At 34.4% G+C, this 22,311-nt stretch overlaps 2 protein-coding genes across 5 annotated transcripts; both read left to right on the forward strand.

Annotated features, from left to right (window-relative positions):
• The first annotated feature begins 3,136 nt into the window (after nucleotides 1-3,136).
• On the forward strand, nucleotides 3,137-4,944 carry LOC132622673 (probable WRKY transcription factor 27). The gene is made up of 3 exons (XM_060337327.1): nucleotides 3,137-3,895; nucleotides 3,970-4,083; nucleotides 4,203-4,944. The coding sequence occupies exons 1-3, from the start codon at nucleotides 3,432-3,434 to the stop codon at nucleotides 4,657-4,659; spliced, it is 1,035 nt and encodes a 344-aa protein (XP_060193310.1). The 5' UTR covers nucleotides 3,137-3,431; the 3' UTR covers nucleotides 4,660-4,944.
• Nucleotides 4,945-13,207: 8,263 nt separating this feature from the next.
• LOC132627470 (uncharacterized) lies at nucleotides 13,208-21,863 on the forward strand. 4 transcript variants are annotated; one of them, XM_060342832.1, is made up of 7 exons: nucleotides 13,208-13,365; nucleotides 17,799-18,013; nucleotides 18,113-19,015; nucleotides 19,111-19,413; nucleotides 20,174-20,365; nucleotides 20,486-20,637; nucleotides 21,028-21,863. In XM_060342832.1, exons 2-7 carry the CDS (start codon nucleotides 17,821-17,823, stop codon nucleotides 21,523-21,525), a joined length of 2,241 nt encoding a protein of 746 aa, XP_060198815.1. In that variant the 5' UTR covers nucleotides 13,208-13,365; nucleotides 17,799-17,820; the 3' UTR covers nucleotides 21,526-21,863. The 4 variants fall into 4 exon arrangements, with proteins under 4 accessions (XP_060198815.1, XP_060198812.1, XP_060198813.1 ...); XM_060342829.1 differs by having other exon boundaries at nucleotides 17,799-19,015; XM_060342830.1 differs by having other exon boundaries at nucleotides 17,809-19,015.
• The last annotated feature ends 448 nt before the right edge of the window (nucleotides 21,864-22,311 follow it).

Consider the following 22,311-nt stretch of genomic DNA (forward strand, 5'->3'; position numbering starts at 1 on the left):
CACCGTTACTAGCCGTTTTATTACCAAATACTCACACGCTTATTTTTCGCTATCAAATACACATCAAGATCCAAACACATATCCTATACCCGCGTACAAATTCAATTGGTTTCCCAATTTCGGGGTAAACAACTAAAGGTCTTATTCCAAGACAACACTTTATGGGACAGCATTGCATAGGAGGCTATCTACTGTTGATAGAGTCAAGAAATAGGGTATATAGGTGCAAACAGATTGCGTACTTTTTAATACCCGATGAGGAGATTTTTGATCACTTATTCTTTACTTGTTCTTACTCTGCTCATATGTGGTCGTCTCTTGTGAAATAGCTAGGCTTTACAAGGCAAATTGATGACTGGAATCAATAGGTTCTTTAGCTGAATCAAAGGATGAGCAGCAACAGACAAAGAGCTTATATACTGGTGTTTTGTTTTGCTGCAGTAGTGTATCAGATTTGGGCCGAAAGAAACGACAGAAGATTAAAAAATAAGGTCACTAGAAGCAACAAAAGGATCCGAGACATTATCATTCAATTGCACGTTGAGGGACAAAGACATGCCAAGTGGAAGAGTCATCTACAACAACTTAATGTTTATCCAATATAGTTTTAGTTCTAGTTGTTCTAGGTGACTGAATTGTCTAGCATTTACTTATTGTAGATGAATGTAATAAAAGGGAAACTTGAGAGCCAGCTCCGAGTAAAAATAGAGCTGGTCGATGTGCCCGGTTAGCACTTTTGGTTGAATGAAATTTAAGCATTTAACCAACAAAAAACATAGACTTAGACTAATTTTTTAATATTCTTTATAAAAAATTAATAGTAGTCAGGTACGAAATAGAAATTTTTGGCGAATCATGCTACACAAAACATAAGCATCTCTTAGTTTGATAATCCTCTGCAGCTCCCTAAAGGACCTAAAGGTGAGCTTATTTTGGTTAGGATGAAGTACCTCTCAATTAAAATAAAGAATACCATAAATACATTCTCAATTGGTAGGAACTTGAATAGAGTTTTTGCTTTTAATGTTTCTGGATATGTACATACTTAACATGGGAGGTTTATAACCCTTATGCATATATATTTTTTGGGAGTTGAATTGAAATCATACAATCTTGTACTAATGAAGCCTAGTAGGTCCAGGAGATCTTGATCTCCCCTTTCCTCTAATATTCTTCTGATTTATTGGAGCCCATCCACTTATGCAGAGATGGATGGTTAAAATTAAAAAATAAATAATTGTTCTGTTAAGGTGTTCAAACAATCTCTATATTATAATTTATGTGTATCTAGTATGTGTGCCAAACAATTTATTAACGTTCTTCTAATTACTCTTCCTACATTAGTTATAAATAATTAAGACATGTCAATCTAAATTATTTCTCAAGCAGTCGTTATACTTGAGATTGCGTGCATGTTCCTTCTTGTGTTTATGTTGTGTTTATCTCGTGACAACCGTTTCTTTTGCATATTAATTACTTTTTCTTCTTTTAAAGAAATTGCATTAGGTAGTTTTTAAAAAAAAAAAAAAAAAAAAACAGCATGCGACGATCGCGAAAGGCTTGTGAGTTGTGACGAGTTCGCAAGGCCTTTACTAGTTGTTACTTCTCTAATTCTTTCGCACATTATCCCTATAGTTGATTGGATCTTATGTCCACAAGGTAGGATAGATTGGATTCCTGAACTTGATTATTTTTGTTCAGTGCATATTGGGATTTTAAATTGGGCTACTCTTATGAACAAGATATTTCACTATATTCTATCCTCAAAGACAACGTCAATCCATGAAAGTGTGACTTACACGCTGCAACGCGGATTTTCTTGTGCACGTGAATTTATGGAATAAAATATATATTTTTTACCTTTTAACATCCACTAATTATATATTTCGACCATTTTTTTCAAGCCACATATGTATTAAAAAAACTTACATCAATGTTATTATTGGCTACAACTTTTTTATTTGGCTAAAAATAATGGCATTATAATCAAGTTATTGTTACACATTTGGCAAGAAAGAACAAATACATAATTAAATAATTAATTATCGCATCTGTAGAATAATTTTTTTAAAAAAAATATATGTAGCTGAAACTCCAGAATTTTGGCTAAAAATAATGTAATTCCAACCAAGTATTTTACAAATTTGACCTGAAAAAAATAGGTACACAATTAAAATAAATAGTCATTACATGAAAAGAAAAAATACATAATTTTTTTCTTTCTTTAGAAATCACACCGTTTTAAGTTCATTACTTTAGCTAAATTTTCTTTTTATTTGGTAAAAGAAGTGTATTTACACTCTTTGCCAAACCAGCATCCAGGAGGATCGAGCTATCAAAATTTCAAGTTCAGGGGGTAACTAGGTCAATATAAAATATATGTGGGCATTGAGTAAAAATCATTTAAGTTCCGATGATCCAAATCAATTCAGTTATATCTATATATTTAATTTTAATGACGTAACAATTAGACAAGATTTACTACAATCTCATTCTTTTAACACACATACAATTTACAAGTTCATAATTTACCTTTATTTTTTCAAAGTATCAAAATGTTCGGCAGTGCCCAATATATTTTCTAATGAGGAGGACCTTGTAATTAGGGAGGTTTTGTCGCTTAGGTTATTTACCTCGAGTTCAGTTCTTCTAAAACTTACTCACTAGATGGGTCGCATTTCATATATATATATATATATATATATATATATATATATATATATATATATATATATATATATTGTTTCCCTTATGTATTTCCACAAAAAAATTGTTTCCCTTTTTCAAACATTACAACATCTAAAACTCTGAAGCAGTTGTGGCATATTCTGCTACTTCATTTGTGACATCTTCTTATGTGTTATAGTCATGGTGCGCCCAACATATCTACCACAAAAAATTTGTTGATTGTAACTATTAGTGCCACTATTGACAATCTTGCAAAGTTAGAGGACATCAAGAAAATATTGAAATTGCAAATTTTTAGGGACCTCTATTGCACTATTTGAGTGTTTTGTTTATCTTCTCCAGTAGACGTCAATACACTTCACACTACAAGAGGAAAAACACATTTGATGGGCATTAAATGCTACTTGAATGTGGACGTGGGGGAGGGGGGTGGTTGAGTACCCCCTCTGAGTTCTCCTATAATAAGCAAATCTTGTTCAGTTTTCTTCGTCCCTTACGAGGTACCTAATTTCCTACCCTCTCAAACCCATTTTCACATCAATATTCATTCTCCATTTTTATATGTTAATGTCCTCCAAAGTCTGCGACTTGTTTAGTATTTAGGCCCCCTTTTCCACCCACTCCCCTCTCTTACAACACATAATTAGCATTTTGTAAAACATGTGTTTGAATTTCCTAAGGTTTTAACCCTGTGCCCCCATTTTTTCTGTAGCTTACTAGATATAATATTATATAGAGCTGAAATGGGTGATAATGATTGGGATCTAGGAGCGGTTGTAAGAAGCTGCAACATCAATACACCTAACAACGTTGTAGATTCTAGTTTAGGCTTAGAGTCTCTGATTTTTGAAAATGGTGTTGATTGGGAATTTCTTGAGAGTCTTTTAGATGATGAACATGTCGACATACCTTTCATAGGCTCAACCGATTTTTTTTCTAGAGAATTTCTAGTTGCTCAACAGCAAAAACTAGATGATCAATCTTCTTCGATCAATAACTCCAAAACCCCCGTTACTATAATTGCTGATGAAGTTAAAATCATGGACCAGCAAATAATTCTTCCTCCTCAACCACCACCAGCTCTAGCGCCTATGCTAGCAGCAGCACCACATGAATTGTTCATTCCGCAGCAACAACTCGTAAAGTCGGTCAAAGTCTTTCCTACTTCCACCATGCTCAGAACTCCATTGGTCAAGACTCGTAAAAGGTAGTGCTCATTCCGTTTCATTTTATGTGAGTGTGTCTAGAGTTTTGATTTTAGTACTTGTGATTTAAAATCAGGAAAAATCAGGCGATAGAGATTATCTATGAATTGAGGCAAGAAGAACTCTTGGATGATACATGGGCATGGCGTAAGTACGGTCAAAAGCCCATCAAAACATCTTCATTCCCGAGGTTTGTTCTCTTAAGCAGTTCCATCATACTTTTTCATGCCATAGAAAGTTTCATTTAGTTTTTCAATTTTCGTGACCTAAAAAATAATTGTGATGCTTATTCGGTGTGTGACACGATAGGAACTACTATAGGTGTAGCACCTCAAAAGGTTGCAGAGCAAAGAAACACATAGAGAAAAGCGCAGAGGCTGAAAATCTTTTCGTCGTCGTGTATTCTGGTGAACACAATCATCCTCCTCCCACTAAAGGTAGTTGTCTCTCTGGGCGCTCCACCCACGATACCAAATCAAAGCTTCCAAAAGGCATAAATATTGTGCCCAAAGCATTGAAGTTTAATTCATCCTCGTCCAATTTCTCTCAACAACATTCAAGTGATTCTCCAATAAGCTCAAAGACACCTATGCTAGAAATCGAGAACGCATGCACGAACAAAAACGAAATGATGACGGCGGAGAAAAAAAGTGACGAAGAGGAGGAAGTTGTTTTGATTCCTAACAAATTCTGGAATGAAGATATTTTAAAGAGCTTTGAAGTACTGAACAGAATTACTTGCAACAAATTTGATAGCTCCACATAATGGGATGAAAGAGACAGAGAGGGAAATGAGCATATGCATATATATTTTTTCCTTCTCCACCAACTCTCTATCTATCTATCAACTTTTGTCTTTCTAGTGTTGTTTCTATTTTAGCTTTCGTGCTTGTAGGAATTCTAATTTTGTAGTTTGCATCAGTTTAATCATGTATAACATAGAAAATGGTGCATCTCTTGTTAGCTAGCTAGATATGGATCATTTTCAGTTCCGTTATTTTGTTGCTCTCCAATGAAAAAATCTAGCGATTTGGTTTCAGCTGTAAGTTATTGTCCAATTTTCTTCTGATAGTTATCTTTTTAAACGAAAAAATATCCATACTCAATGCATCAAATTATATTAGTCCTAAATGATCGTCGTGATTAGTGATACATTAAGGTAGAATACTGAATACATAATTCTCCGTAATTACGATAAGTGAGAAGTTTACGTAAGAGACATATGTCATGAGTTAAATAATTCGATGCATACACTGAGTGCAGACAAATCCTCTCTTTCTTTGTTTTCTTAAGAACTGTATAATTTTGCCTTTTTCGTTTTGAACATTATAACGCCTTTGGTACCAATGTGATTTGACATCAGGAGCTTTCTTAATTACATTTGCACAAAAATATTATTATATATACTACTCTCAACTAAACAAATATTTTAAATTAGAGTAAATAAAGCGTTTTCATCCTTTGTACATGCATTAACGGTGTCGAAATAATTTTCACACTTACCCAATTGTATGTTCTTGTGCCTTAGCATTAATTCTAAATATAGAATAACCAATTTGTTATAATCTGTTAAACTATACTGATGATATGATTCTTTTTATATCATTAATTGTCTATAAATATCTCTACTATAGTTTTTTTTTTTTTACTCATTTCGTCTTTGGCCAAAGGACATGACTTTTATAGTTGGCAGAGTACCTAATGATCTCCTAAACTTAATGTTTTATTCAGACCCCTCCTAAATTATCGGTACTTGTCTTAATTACTCCCCCGAATTTCGCTATTTGATCTAGACATTGATGCGGCAAAGAGAGTGACTACACTCTCCTTTAGTTAGATATTCATAATTGATTAGATTATATATTATTGAACATGAACCCGCAATATGTCTTACGTAATACAACAAAAAACCCAGTGTGATCTCACAAGTGATGTCTGGGGAGGGTGACGTACATAGACCTTACCCCTACGTTTAAGGGGTAGAGAGACTGTCTTCGATCGACCCTTGACTTTACTATTACAAAAACTTCTATAATAAAAATCTGCAAAGATAATTTTGTATAAATCAATATATAGAAATTAAACGGATTCTTTTTACACTTTCCATACAAAATATATGCACACCCTTTTTCATATAGTTAATAGTTGCAAAAGTGTAAAAAGTTTAATCGAGCAGTAGTAGCCATGAGAGAAAAATTAACCGTAAGATTATAATTTAAGTGATAAATGCATAGGCATGGTGTCCCTTAAAAACAAATTGAAATATTAATAGTATAAATAATGATAAAATTGTTTAAATTCCTACGGGTCATTTGCACGAATGCTCCTATCTTAGGGCGGTCTTTAATGTTTGCCCCTCAAATAGTTGGTCTTTATTTTTTGCCCTCGGTATTTTAAGTTAGGGGTGGGCATGGTACGGTATTTGAAACTTCGGTTAGGTAATTTCGGTTTTTTTGGTATTTAAAAATGCTATATCATTACCATACTAAATTAATTCGGTATGGTTCGGTATTTTTAAGTTCGGTTTCGATATTTTACGGTACGGTAATTCAGTAACCATAGTTTGTTCGACTACGACTTACATATATACATATAATAAAGAAATAAGTCTTCGGCTATTCAAAAAACGTCTCAATTATATTATACTAACACCTTACACGTGTAAAAATATTTAAAAGAAAGTACAAGCGATGGCCTTCGTTAATCAGTTACACAAAAAGGGCATTTCAACCAAGATATATATACTTCGGTACACAAAAAGGACATTTTAATCAATTATATCATACTAACATCTTACACGTGAAAATATTTAAAATAAACAACAGGCAATTCCAACGTCTAAACAATTAGTTTGTACTAATACTAATAATATATTTGTTAGTATTAGTATACTTCGGTATGGTATTCGGTATGTAACTATATGGAATACTTCGGTATTTTCTTTATCAGTATCGAATACCGTATCAAATACCAAACTTTTCATAAATGCATACCAAATACCATAATACCGAAACCGCGGTATCAAAAATTTCGATTTCGGTATATATCGTACCGTGCCCACCCCTACTTTAAGTTTAAGTAACAAAAAAGTGGCCGAAAATATCCATGCCAAAAAAAATAAAATGCGGGCTATCATTACCTATGACCTAATTTCATAAGACATAAGTTTATAGAAACTTTATCTTGTCTAACATAATTTCTGTCGGAACTAAATTTTCCGGCATAAGTTTGCCAAATTTTATAGCCAAAACTTACTTAAGAACATCTTTGGAAAACCATAGAAGTTGGCCTTATTTTCTAAGCTTTATTTCAAGGGGAAAATTCATAAATGACTAACTTGGAAGGCCTTATTTATGCATGTTAGCTACATTTTACCTATTTACATGACGTAACAAATATATAGCAAAACTCAGCACTTGTTACTTATTGTATTCGCGTCACTGTATTCATGAATACAGTCATTAAAATTTGCTGAATTTTGTATTCAATTTAAATGTATTCAAATCAGCTGTATTCATTATAGTTACTTTTACAATGTGTTCACTTTATTATATTTAATCGGTTGTATACAAAACACATAATTTTGCACTAAAATAGTTAACGAATACACACAAAAAATTGAATACAAAGAAATAAAATTCACTCTATTCATTTGTATACACTTCAAAAATCAATGTATTCATTTGTATACAAGAAATAAAATTAACGAATACACTCAAAAACACAATACAAGAAAATAAAATACAGAAAACACTGAATTGTATGCCAAAAAATTAATGAATACACTGAATTGTATGCTAAAAAAATTAATGAATACACTAAAAAGGAAACATGATTTTCCAGATCCGGCACCGGAAAAGTCACCGCGGTCAAATTCCGGCAAAGCAAAGTCTGACCAGAACTGAGTAGATCCAGTCAGATCCGGCATCGGAAAAGTCACCGCGGTCAAATTCCGGCAAAGCAAAGTCTGACCAGAACTGAGTAGATCCAGTCAGATCCGGCACCGAAAAAGTCACCGCGGTCAAATTCCGGCAAAGCAAAGTCTGACCAGAACTGAGTAGATCCAGTCAGATCCGGCCAAGATCTAACCGGATCTAACCGACAAAAGTCACCGCCAGCCAGTTCGCCGTCAACAACAACAAATTTTGCTCTTGGATCAATGGTATTTTTAAAGTCAAAATAGCGAGTTGGAGATGGCATCAATTCAGTTATGAGAAGATTTATGAGAAGAAGGGACGCCAACTAGATGAGAAGGTTGAAAATTGAAAATTGCCTTTCCTCGCCGGAGAAGACGGCCCCGGAAGCTCCTCGCCGGAGCAGTGGGGAGAGGGGCGGGGGAGAGGGGAGAAAGAGAGATGAGAAGGTTAGTTTGGAAGTGAATAATGTGATATGGGGTATTCTACTTTGTATATATATGTAGCTATAAAGTTGTATTTAACATATTATAATTAGCTATGGGATATAATTAATTTAAACTATAGCTACTAAATATAAATATGTGATAGTATTAGTTATGTCATGTAGTTTTCCCTTAGGGTCTGTTTGGAAAGCCACCTAGTAATTGGAGTTGGTGTAATTACTACCCTAGTAATTACACAACCTATTAATTACACAGTATTGTAATTACAACGACCTGTTTGTTTATCATAATATAATTACAGTGTAATTACAAGCGTGTTGTTTTGTTGCACTTGTGTAATTACACAGTTAGTTTAATTTAAAAATAAATTTAATTATAAAAAAATTAAAATTAATATTTAAAAAATATGTGCATATATAAATGATATTAAATTAGTTATTTAATAATACATTGTTTCTTGAAAATATGTTAATTAATAATCATATATTTGTAACTAATATTGAAAAAAATAATTGATATATAATTTCAAATTAATAAATATTTTAATTGATTATAAAACTTAAAAGCATACCTTTTTTGTGAGAACATCACGGGATTGGATGTTCGACAATTTTTTTTTTTTATAAATATAATGCCATAGCATTATTCAAATGTTTGACAATAATTCTATCAACTGTAAGTGAAAAATAAACAGCATGCAATGTGAAATAACAAGTCAATAGTACTAAAGCAAATATTTTTAAAATCGAAAATATAACCTAAATTCAATATGCAAAAGAAAGAAAAATTAACATAATACTCTTATGTCAAACTCCAACGTTACATAAGTAAATACTCCTATAATTCAAAGAAAGGGAAAATATAAGTTTATAACCTCAATCACGACGAAATTCTATTTTAATAACGTCGATCATTATATGTCAAGTTTGTTAATGACTCATTCTTTCTAATATTAAGAGATGTAGTCTCAAAAAGTAGAATATTAACACGGTTGCTAAATGAATAAAAGAAAAAAACTAAAAAAATACGAGCAATTACATGGAACCACAAGAAGTAAAAGTTGAGAATGAGAAGAAAGGAAATGAAATATAAATACTATAAAAAGAAAAATATATTTTAAAAAATAAAAATAATTAAAAAGTAAAAATAAAAATAAAAATAAAAAAGAAATTAAATAATAGAAATAAAAATAAATTAGAAAATAAAATAAATTAAAATAAAATAAAAAATATATTAAATGATAGAAATAAAAATTAAATTAAAAAAGAAAAGAAATTAAAATAAAATTAAAAAGAAACAAACTAAAAGGCAACCCCGTAATTACAGGGTGTAATTACACCAAATTCTCAGGCCCCCCTTGAGAATTGGAGAGTGTAATTACACTCTCTCAATTACACCAAATTCCCACCTAACTGTGTAATTACCTGGTCAAACAAACAGGTCAAACCATGTAATTACACCCAATTCCAATTATCTTGGTGGCTTTCCAAACAGACCCTTATTTCAATGGATTCTTACATGGTGTAATTAATATTTACTAAGTATTTATCATTAGTAGCTATGATTTAAAATAATTACAATACATAGTAACTAATATTTTGAATAGCTAATTACTATTCGCATCAAATCTGAGTGTATTTACAATTGTTCCTCCTTCACCGTCTTCATTTTCATTCTAACTGTTCCAATTCAATCAAAAACAATACTATGCTTTTTCTCTCCATCTCTATCAACGACGTAGCAACACCAATACCACCATCACCTTTCAATTCTCCGTCATTAAAAACATCCATGGCGGCCTTGAGCTGCCAATTTCAATCCACATACTTTATTAATTTATTAATTATAAAAAAGTGATAAACACAGAGCCATTTATTTGCTGCTCATCATCTCAAAACAACGTGAAGGTAATCATAAATGGAGCAGCAACGGAAATAGGCAGAGCAGCCGTAATTGCTGTCACTAAAGGTAGAAGAATGGAATTGTCGGCGGCAGACTTCGCCGTTGATGGCAGTGGAGAGAAATGGATCCTTACCGGACAACGGCGCCTTTGCCGGATCTCGAGCGTATTTCTCAAATCGGAAAAGGGTCAAAAATACCCCTAAGCTATTGAAAATGGATCAAATATACCCTCCGTTAGATTTTGGAGTAAAAAATACCCTTACCGTTAATTAAATGGACCACTTATACCCCTTCCCGTTAACGGACTTCCAACTCATATAAAAACCTTTTAAAATTATTATTTTCAACATTAGTTGATCTCCACCAACGTGTCTTCGTCATCCCTGTTTCTTTCCATTTTTTCACCTTTTTGGGATTAGATTTCATTTATCATCCTCCTCCTCCTCATTATTAAGGTACTTGCACAAAATTCATCAAGAAACCAAACTCAATTCAACACATTGTTCAAATCTTCCACAACCCGGCTTCATAATCTACTGATATTACCTCACACAAATTAATTAGTTTAGTTTCATCAGATTAACGCAATGACTATTCTCAAGTAATATAATATACGCTCTCCACCATTTCCTCAAATTCTTTTAATTCTTCTTCCGTTCGTGTTCCTCTACCTTCACTCACCAGGAAACCCAACAATTTTCTCGCCAGAAAAAAATAAAGGGGATTCTATCTCCTATTGTTGCGCCGCCAACTACAAGCACCTGCCAGATAAAGAAAAAAAACCCAACTTAAACTGGAACAAATACACAAGATGATGAACAAGATTCATCCTCGAGTATATGATTCGAATGTTGCTTCACCTCTCTTCCTCGTTCTCACACACAAAAAAAATACTTCTATTTTCTTTGTGCAATCTAATTCTAAACTTGTGATTATTTAAAAAAAAAAAAAAAAATTCTGCAATCTTTGTAACAATCTGGTGAATTTTGCTCGACCTTTTTGGGGCTTTACAATAAACACTGTGAAAACTTTTTATGCTTTTATGGTTGAAGAGGAAATCGAGCTAGTCTATCATTGAGGGAGATCTGGGTTTGGTGGTGGAAGGATTTAGAGTGAAACTTTTTTGGCTATTTTGTGGTGGTGGAACGATTGAGATGGACTTTTTATTTTTTGGATTGATGAAGCTGGTGCTGGCAAACGATGACTATGTTGAAGAAATGAATATGATGTGTGTAGCTAAGTACAGTGTGGTCTGGTGCATAGGCTATATGACCTTTAATTTGTTAATGATGATAAGACGTTAGAGTTGGAAACTCCATGTGAGCAAAAATAATAATTTTTAAAAGGTTTTTATATGAGTTGGAAGTGTGTTAACGGAGAGGGATATACGTGGTCCATTTAATCGACGGTAAGGGTATTTTTGACCCCAAAATTTAACGGAGGGTATATTTGCACAATTTTTAATAGTTTAAGGATATTTTTTATCCTTTTCTGTTCTCAGATTTGAGTATTTATCATTGTTGTTGCTTGAAATTGTATTTATTTTTGTGTTAGAATACATAAAAAGAAATGGTTTCTGATAGAATACATAGAAAGAAATGGTTTCTGATTGGATCCTTACCAGACGACGGCGCCGGCAATGGAAAAATCTCCGGCGGTGTATTTTAAATCTGAGTGTATTTTATTTCTTGTATTTCAAACTTGAGTGTATTTTATTTCTTGTATCTCAAATCTGAGTGTACCTTTTTTTCTTGTATCTCAGATTTGAGTGTATTTCAGTGTATTCATTATTTTTTAGTGTAAAATAGAGTGTTTCTTTATGTATTTTTTGCTTGTATTTTGAAGAAGATTTATTTTGTATACAAATGAATACAATCAATTTTGAATACAACTGAATATTCCTGTATATATATATATATATATATTTTTTTTTTTATTTTTTTTGCATTTATGCTGTTTGAATACAACCAAATTTAAATGTAATAAGTTGAATACAGTGTAAAAGCCGTTACGAATGAATACAACCGAATTGAATACATCTGAATTGAATACATCGAAATACAGTCGATTTGGAATACAACCGAATTTTGAACACACTATCCTGTAGCTACGAAATGTAATTAGCAAAAGTGTAGCTATGCCTTTAAAAACCCTCAAAGTATAGTCATTTGTGTAAGTTGTCATATTTCAATTACATTACATAAAGTATAAATGGGAATTTGACATGCATGACAAATTGAAACACCAAAGGCACAAGGCTTTAATTTTTGGCCCTCAAATTTGAAATCTCTAATTTTTGGCCTTCGCCTAAAAATTCATGAATTTCGGGTTCAAACCCTCCCTCAGTCAAATATTAAAAGAAAAATTCGCAAGACAGAGGTTTGTAGCAAAATTAGGCCTATTCGGGTAGAGGTAAGATAAACCTCTGCCTGAATAGGCCTAACTTTGTCCGAATATTTTGCCTTAAGGCAAACCTCTGTCTCAATAGACATAATTTTGCCCGAATAGGCCTAATTTTGCCACAAAAATATGCCTTGCGATTTTTTTTTTTTGACTTAGCCGAGATTCGAACCCAGAACCTCAGCATATTAGACGCTTGACAAAAATTAAAGACTAACAATTTGAGGGACAAAAATTAAAGACCAGTGCCTTTGAAGGACAATCGTGCAAATGACCCCTAAATCTCGTAAAATAACTAAAGTTTATGAAATTGACAGTTTGCTATTCATAGTTACGTTTCAGGCTATAAAATTTGTATCACATGACCAGAATATTTTTCATTAAACTAGCTTTAGATTTCAAATTCATTAATTTTATGCAATTAGTTTCACCAAAATTTTCAATTAGTACTTACTATATTATATTGTGAATTTTCTGGATACAAGTTTGGTCAAGTATCTTATTTGCCCCATATAGTTTTTAAGTTCAAGTTTATTTAGTTACACTTTTGTCCAGTATAATTTTTAATTTGTATCACTTTAGTCCAGTGTCAAATTGCCAGAATTTGTTAATACTTTTTGTCTTGTAGCTATTTGAGCTCCTCATGTAAAAAGGGATGAACTGTCATTTCTTTCATTTGCTTTTGCTTCACGTGAATGAAAAAACCCTAATCACACCCTTCTTTATTTTCCACTGAAAAAATAAAAAAAATTAAACTCTTCTATTACCGGAATTAGGGTTTTAAACATCTTCTCCCATTAATTTGCACTGGTAAGTATCCCTTATTATTTGATTTTGTTACAAGAAAAATTTAAAGCTACTGTTTCCTTGGCATTTTTTTTAATGGATTTTCTTGTTCATAAGTACTAGTAGTAAATTATTATTATTAATTTTTTAGCTGTATTTTCTAATTGATTATGTTGGTTTTCATTTCTTGAGTGCATTTGTTCAGTAAACATTAATGTTAATTGACTGATTAAACATTATAATGCTTTTTCTTTTGTCTTATATTTGCAAGAAAGCATTGTAGATTGATAAATATGCGCACTCTGTGGGGAAAGAGCTTGTAAATAGAACTATAAAGGTAGAAACATCTAGATAATCTTGGAAAATGCCGGATGATTAAGGGTGTGTTCGCGGGAAAATTCTACTTATTTTTGTTCGGTACGAAGGAAAATGTTTTCCTGGAAAATAAGTGGGTTTATTACTTATTTTTTTGTGTTCGGTACGAAGGAAAATGTTTTCCAGGAAATAAGTGGGTTTGTTACTTATTTTTTTGTGTTTGGTATGTAAGCGAGAAGTATCATCCTAAAAGCATTTGTATATAATTTAGAAAAATACTATGAGTGGTGGGGAGTGGGTGGTATGGAAGTGGGGGTGGGGGTGCGAGTGGTGGGAGAGGGGGTGAAGATGAGGTGAGTTCGAAGATAGGGGCTAGACAATCAATGTGGAATGCCACTCGTAGGACTTGTTTTCCCTACTTCCATTAGGGAAGTAATTTTTTTCATTTTTAAGGAACTTGTTTTCCAAAAATTTTGATCAACCGAACATGAGAAAATTGGAAAATCATACCGGACACACCCTACCATAGAACCAAAGAATAGCAACAACACAACATACCCAGTATAATCCCACCAGGTGGGGTCTGGGATCCTAACATAAAACCGCATGAAAAAGTAATGCATAATAGAAAATAATAAAAAGAAAAATAAGCAAATAACATGTCACATAAGGCAAAACCTTACTACTCCCTCCATTCCATTTTGTTTGGCATGGTTAGAGTACAAGGGTCAAAGTGCCTAATCTTCAGTATGAATTTGGACATACACTCCTCCAGTTTTTGGAAATAAAGGTTTTTTTTTTTTTTTTTGATAAGGTAAAAGTATTATTAAAAGAAAGGTACCAAGAAGGTACATCAAATTACATCAGAAACAACCAGACCCTACGAGAGTAACAGATTACAAGTTTCCAAGAGAATCCAAAAAGTCCATATACTGATCCATGTTCTCTAAAGTATTCTTCTTACACCATACGAACAGATTGAGAAAACAGAGGTTCTTAATTCTAGAAATATGATTTTTTTTATTCTCAAAGCAAGCACTGTTCCTTTCTCTCCAAATAGTCCAGAAAATACACAACGGAATGGTCCTCCAAAGTTGCTTCTGGCTCTTTGTTGCTTTCTGCCCTTGCCAGCTCTCCAATAGACTTCTAACATCTGAAGGCATTACCCAAGCTACGCAACACATGCTCAATATAAGTTCCCAGCACTGTTTAGCAACTTTACAATGGATAAAGAGATGATTGACTGATTCCCGCTCCACTTCACATAAATAACACCTGTTGCTTAAATTGTATCCTCTTCTTTGCAAATTATCTTGAGTCAAACATGCATTTCTAATAGCAACCCAGCCAAAGCAAGCTACTTTGACCGGTGCTCTTGTTTTCCATAGCATTCTCCATGGCCAATTTGTTTCAAAATGATCAGAACGTTCCTGCAGCAGGTTATATCCACTTTTAACAGAGTATTTGATATCATTGCTCTCTGTCCATAACAAAGCACCCTCTTTATCTTCCTCTACCACCGTATATGGAAATTACTACATAAAAAGTTTATAAGTCAACATGCTTAATAATTCAAAATATTTAAGAAAAATGTGGTCAAAGAAGAACCTCTTTGGCTCTCCAAAGTCCAAATAGTAAATGTGCAAAACAAAGTGGAATGGAGGGAGTAGCTTCTATTTTTTTTTGGTGATGTTCGGTTCACATACATTAGGTTCAATTTCTGCTAGGTGTCTTTTGCCCTTATCGAAAAATAACTTCTTTGCAAGCATATTGGTATTGTCTATGCATGTCAAGTTTAGATGTCATCACACAAGGTGATGGTCCTCTTTTTGTGTTAAAATGGAAAGACAAATGTGAATCTAAGCAGTGGATGATTGGGGATCACCATCTGACTGGTTAAATATAGGGCGTAGAAGTATTAGGAAGACAGGGAATAGATATGGTCAACATTGTCCGACATGAAATTTTGGCTACACAGAGGAGTCAAAACCAGATCTCTGAAAGTTGTTGTATTTATAGCAGTTTTTCAATCTGCCTGAAAGATGGTGCTAAGAATTTGTTGATTTAGGCTGATTTCTAACTGATAATTCTAAAATGTGAATTATGGTACATATATAGTGATTGAATTGAATAATCTCCAACTGGCTTATGGGTTTGTCAACAGTCATCTGTATTGTGTTTGCATGCTTGTGTGTTCACATTACTTAAAAAGTGTTTGAGGTTATAAAATTGGTCAAGAATCAAACATTTTTGTAAGGTTGATATAGGTCTATCGCCCTTGAGATTTGAGCTAGTTTGGCTAATTGCATATGAGGTTATCAAATGTGAAGTTTAAGAAACGAACTCTTAAGGGATTAAGACATGTAAGAAAGAGTACATCAGCGATTCAGCGTTGTTCTTAAATGTATTGTAGCAGCCATTGTGCTTATCCAATGTAAACTCTACGACAAGAACTCTTAACGGATTGAGACATATTTTAAAGAGTACACCAGCATTGATCTAAAATTTGTTGTGGCTTCCATTGTGGAAGAGGGAGTGCATGATAGGGAGAAATGCATAGCACAATTTTGTGGACTGTGGGACTGATGAATAGGAAAAGAGTATCTCCTGGACAATCCTTTGTGATAGATAGATTCTTGATAAGCTGTGGTTGATATTTGGGAGGGATAATAATCTATAGAAGAGCTGGTATGAGTAGGGGACAGAAAATTACAACTGTAAAATCTTTTAGTGAGTTTGCCAATCGCCAAAGCTTTTTCTCTATTGTCTGCGCAATGCATTTTTACCAATAGTGAGGTGCATGATTTAAGGTGGAAAATGGGATCTAGAGTAGTTATGTTGGAATCCCTCTTCATTTGTGATCTACGGAGAATTTTCCAGCATTCATGGATTTGTTGATGTGGACTTTGACTTGGCCAATCTAGAGGACATGTTGAGATGAAGATAGTTGTGCTGTTTAGCTGTTAAATATTTTGGAGCTATGTAATTGAAGAGAACACAAAGACGTCAAGAGAAGTTGCATTGCAATAGAGGATTGGATCTCTTTTGTTGAGAACCATATTTTGATGTAGGTTCTCTTCTTTTGGTGTATGGCTTGTATATGGGGTTTCCCCCAAATTGTCAATAAAATTATTTACCTTATCAAGAAAAAAAAAGAGAAGTTGCATTTTCACTTTATAAATAGCATCTGAACTGACTCTTACGTTTGAAAATTTGAGAGAAGGAGAATAATGAGGTGTTGTTCATGTACAAGGAGTACGAGAAAGATCGGAACCATACTCTGTTGCATTTAGAGTTGCCTTACAGCTATGGTCTCTAGCATTTTGCGTTAACTAGAATAGGGGCAGAGCTAGGGCCATAAGCAATTACAGAGCTGGAAAATACAGAAGATCGGCAGGGTGAGGAAGTAAGCATTGAGTAACTGGATTGCCTTTTTTAAATACCAGGGAACGAGATAAGTTTAAGATTGTACTTTTGGGTTAAAGAGAGTACACTTTTTTCTATTAAGAGTTGGCAGGACAACATAGTTGAATGTTGTGGGGCACGGGGGCAGTGAACTATATTCTATTAGGTCACTTTTGGCCATATGTAGTATTTCTTTCTTTGCAATTACTGAAGATCAGTATTTACAAATAATGGGTTGGCCCGTTGGTATTTGAAATCTTGGTAAAATATTGAAAAACTTGTTGAAGAGTTTTTTCAAGTGAAATAATGTCTTCCACTAACTATTTAATTTTTATTCCAAATGAAATTCATGTCCAAACGTAACTTCAACTTTCAAATACTCTTTTCGAATTTCAACATCTGGTGCTCTTTTCTATTTCAACCAGATATTGTCCAAACACCTATTAAATAGTTTTAACAATGGCTTGGTGTGCAATATATGAATATATTTTTATTCAAAAAGAACACACCATTAAGAAAGTCTTGTCCATTAGAAATATGCATTAATTTGGGACCTGTCATGTGTGGTTTAAATCGATAGAGGCGAGAACTGTATTCATCTTTGCTAAAGATAAAAAAAAAAAGAGCAAAAGATCTGCATAGAAGTATTTTGTCTTTTCTAGATTTTGAGCTCCATTCAGATTTTCTTTTTCTTTTCTGGTTTCTATATATCTATCTGACTTTCAGGTTTGCTAAAGTGGTTTTCAGTTGGTGGCTAAGATGTCGGATTACCCTGTGCTTGGTAATCTTCCCATTAATAAATGGAAGGTACCAGAATTAAGGGAAGAGCTTAAGAGGAGGAACTTAATGACAAAAGGTTTGAAGGATGATCTTGTTAGGCGATTAAATGACGCTATCCACAAAGAAAATGGTCTTGAACCTGCTGAACCTGTTAAATGGGAACCAGACCCTGGTATTGTTGAATTTATTGATGATTGTCTGAGGATGTCCGAACGTCAAGTTCCTGGGGGTTTTATACGTGACAAAGTCTTGGTTGATGTTGCAACTGTAGGTACTGATGATGCTTCTGGAGGAAGAAAACATTCAGAGGCTTCTATTGGTAGCACTAGTGTTATAAATGAGATTGCGTCTACTGATCAATTTGTTGAAGACAAAATTGATAAGAAACACGAGGTTATTGATTCTTCTCAGAATAATGATGTTGTTGATGAGGTATCTGGAGTTAGGGATGTTGCTATTCAGGGAAATAGCACTGGACAGGACGCTGAGGATATGAAAATTTCGTCTTCTGAGGGAGTGCTTGAGGACAACCTTAGGAGACAAGAAAATGATGTGGAGGGAACCCCACTAACATCCAAGGAAGCCTTGGAAAATAATAGCATTAAGTTGGAGAATGAGGGTCTGAAACTCTCAGGCATGAATGCTGAGTCTGATATGTCCAATCCAGACACTCAGGTATATGAGGTCAACCCTGATTTAGGGTCTCAAGTAAAATCTGACTCATTTTCTACTGATACATTGCCCATTAATGAAAATAAAGATTTAAATGATAATTTGAATGCTGATAGTGTTAAATTAGTAACTGAAGTTTTTAGGCAAGAGATGGAGCTGCAGTCATCCAGCAAAGACCTGTCAGGTGTTGGTAGCGTTCATCCATTGGATGATCAGATGCCACATGAGATGCTGGGTCTTGTTGGAGAAACTAACAATGAGAAATCTTCAGAGGTGAAATTTAGCATGAAAAATTCCAATGCAGATCAGGTTTCTGTTGCTGTTACCAAGCTAGAGCATGGTGTGGAAAGTAACACTTCAAGTAATAGTGAGCAAAAAGATGTACAGTTTGAAAAAGCTAGAACTTTAGGTGATGTTGTAGAGTCTAGTTTGTCACCCAAGAAACTTGAGGCATCTGCTGAAAATAAACATTGTGTTGTTGCTTCCAGCGATGATGGAAAAGGTATGGAAACACCCCCTTCCAATGTGAATTACTGTTCTCTTCCTTCCTAAGGCTGGTTCTTCCAGATCTTATGTGTGTTGTGTCTGTGCATGCAGTTTTGAGCAAGATATCTGATGTAGTGGATGGTGAGAATGTGGAAAAGATAAACTTGGATCAATCTTCAGCTGATGATTCCATGGAGGAGGATGTAGTAGAGACAAAGCATGTGGATTTTGATCATATTTCTAAGGAGAATGATAAGACTGAAGAGCCTATTACAGGAATGACAGAAGAGCCCAAAGTTCTACGAAATGGTTCTTCTAGTTCAATGCAGCAAGACAATCCTTCTGAGAAGGTTGAGTCTCCTCAAGAAACTAAAGATAGGTTTCCTGATTTGTCAGAGAAGAGAAAGTTTCAAGGTACTCATGTCCTATCTTTAATTCTCTCTCTTTCCCTCCCCTTTTCTTAATAAATTCTCTCTTTCCCATCCTGTTCTGCACATGTTTATTGATAGCCTTTTCTTTTTACTATTACTATTCTATTATTATGATTTGTTGCTTATATATATATATATATATATATATATATGTATGTACGTATATATGTTTGTTGCTTATATATTCTTTTAATTGATTTGATGAAGCTCTAAATAGTAGAACTTCTGTGTACTTTTAGATGTTAAAACCTGTATCGTTAGGTGGTAGGTTTTGCTTTCTCTAACTACTTCTTGTAATTACTGCTGAAAGGACACTTTTGGTGTATTTTCTTTGTTGATAATAGATATGTTACCTGTTCAAAAAAAAAAAAAAACCTTTATTGTTAGTATGTTATTTATTAGTTTGTTTTGCTTATGAATGCTCAATCTTCTGATCAGGCCACATGTATTATGGTGTTATGATCTATAAATTACCACACAATTGCACAAGATTCCATTGTGAAAGTTCAAGCTCACAACTGGTTTTGCCGCTAAAGTTGTGCTTATTAGAGTGTTTTGTAGTGAAATTTCTAACAACAACAGCAGATATTGGATTCTTCTTGCAATGTTGGATATGAAGCCCTCTTCATTACATTCACTTTGGATAATTTTAGCGATAATGGAATTAACAAGAGTATGATCTATTCTTTTCTTGTTCATAATTTGGTTTTATAAGATTTTGACTTCTGGTGGATTCTTTGTAGATGAAGTAGGAGGTGGGAGTAAAGAGCCTGCAAAAAGGCAGCGCAGATGGAAGACTGACAGTTTGAGGACTGCTGAGCCACAAAATTCAAGTATTGCATTATCAGAGAACTTGGTTCAGACCACCCTTGTCCAGCCTATCCTTGGCAGGACTGACTCTACAGTTGGTGAGGATGCACCCAAGGAGCGCCTTGGTGAGTATTTGTTTTCTTGGTAAATTGCACGAGTTTAACAATTGTTTTCTTGGTAAATTGCACGAGTTTAACAATAGCGGCATAAGAATAATTGGTTTCTTTGTTCTGTTGATATTCCAGTACCAAAATCTTCCAAAATAGCCACTAATTCTCTCAAAATTGAGAACTTCTTGCGGCCTTTTACGCTGAAAGCTGTGCAAGAGCTCCTTGCCAGAACTGGTGAAGTCTGCAGTTTCTGGATGGACCACATAAAGACCCATTGTTATGTCACGGTACAATCTTGCTCTCTCCTGCTGCATTTCATGCTCCTCTCAGACCTTATGGTCATCGAGTTTCTCTAGCTTAAATTATATTTGCAAGGAAGCAAGTAGCCTAATTGGGCTACTCTTAGGAAAGGACAGTGTTGGGGACTGTTGTCATTGGGGTGGGGGCATGATTTGAAACCTTGATGCTGCGCCAGTTGGCCTATGGCCCTCTGATCAATTTGTCATAGAATGTGAATGTGCATCATTGCCTTTCAGAGATTCATAACCAAATAGCAATGCCTTGCAAGCCTTGCCTTGGCTTCTTGGCAATGCTCTCTTGAACTTGTTAGAAAAGTGTCTTACTTTGCTTCCTTGGTGGCTCAGGTTACTGAATAGATGAATATTTTCTGTTTACAGTATTCTTCGGTAGAGGAAGCCATAGAGACCCGAAATGCTGTTTACAACCTCCAATGGCCACCAAAAGGAGGTCGTCTCCTGGTTGCAGATTTTGTTGATCCCCAGCAGGTGCAAATCAAGATAGATGGACGGGAGGCTGCTTCTCCAGCGACAAATCCCAGTCCTGCAGTGCCTCCAGCTTCATCCTCTCTTCAAGCACTACCTCCTTGGCAGCAGGGTCGCAAACAGCAGGTTGAGTCGGAACATCCACTCACTCGCCAGCCACCACCTGCTCCTCCACTCACACGCCAGCCACCACCTGCTCCTCCTACTGCGCCACCAATAAAAGAGAGGCTAGCTCCACCTGTTGCTGATAAAAATGATCCCCCGGTTATTACTTTGGATGACCTCTTCAGAAAGACCAAAGCTGCTCCCCGTATCTATTATTTACCGCTGACAGATGAGGAAGTTGCTAAAAAGCTTGCCAGTAGAGGAGATGATAAGCACGAGAGCTTTTAGTGAAAAACGAGCATGTTAGATGGATTATGGAGTGGTATTTTGATGTAATGCTGATAACTTCTAGTTTGCCCTCACAGAGAAGTTGCAGTCTTGAGGCTCACTGAGACCTTGCTTTCTTTTCTATTTTCGTTTTGTTAATGGTTGCTGCAAGGTTGAAGTCTCTACTGTATTTTTTCTTTGGGTTGAAGAAACATCAAAATGTGCAGATTATGCAGAGTTCTGTCTTCAGCGAAGCTGTAAATGCCATTTACCACCTCTTCGTTTTCTTCTTGACTGTAAAATTTTAAGAAAAGGAAGAGAACGCATTGATCATGGAAACCAGTTGCTTTTTGAGTTTTCAGGCCTTCCAAAATTTTTAGCTAAAGAAAACTTTTTCCCCTGTGAAATATTACTCCAAGAACTAGCCTCAATTTTAAGTTAGTGTCTGCTCGTCTATTTGAATATTTACTATCCATTTTACTGGAATCATTTCCTCTAAATATTCAGTACCGAACTTATTGGGAAGAAATCAGAAAAAGTATGAGTTCTCCAAAAAATTGGTTTCTCAAATTAGTTTGGGATATAACAAATTGGTTTCCGAACAAGCTTACCCAACAGTAAAGGCACCTTCGAAATTTATGAACCAGAGAGTAAATAATCAGAGGTCAAAGTAGCAAAAAACTAAAACGAATCATATCTTCAATGTCAAAAAGGCAAAGTGGGGAAAAAAAAAAACAGATGCACCATTGAAAATCACTATTTTTATAAGTTTGAAGAAATATATCTTGGACTTTGAATATGAAAGGT

Source organism: Lycium barbarum, chromosome 2, assembly GCF_019175385.1.
Source record: "Lycium barbarum isolate Lr01 chromosome 2, ASM1917538v2, whole genome shotgun sequence".
In the NCBI taxonomy this organism is placed as follows: domain Eukaryota; kingdom Viridiplantae; phylum Streptophyta; class Magnoliopsida; order Solanales; family Solanaceae; genus Lycium; species Lycium barbarum.

Coding starts and splice junctions, on each gene's coding strand:
- LOC132622673 (XM_060337327.1), top strand. CDS start 3,432: ATGGGTGATAATGATTGGGATCTAGGAGCGGTTGTAAGAAGCTGCAAC. Junction 3,896..3,969: donor TTGGTCAAGACTCGTAAAAG/GTAGTGCTCATT, acceptor ATTTAAAATCAG/GAAAAATCAGGCGATAGAGA. Junction 4,084..4,202: donor AAAACATCTTCATTCCCGAG/GTTTGTTCTCTT, acceptor GTGACACGATAG/GAACTACTATAGGTGTAGCA.
- LOC132627470 (XM_060342829.1), top strand. CDS start 17,821: ATGTCGGATTACCCTGTGCTTGGTAATCTTCCCATTAATAAATGGAAG. Junction 19,414..20,173: donor AGAGAAGAGAAAGTTTCAAG/GTACTCATGTCC, acceptor GATTCTTTGTAG/ATGAAGTAGGAGGTGGGAGT. Junction 20,638..21,027: donor AGACCCATTGTTATGTCACG/GTACAATCTTGC, acceptor TTCTGTTTACAG/TATTCTTCGGTAGAGGAAGC.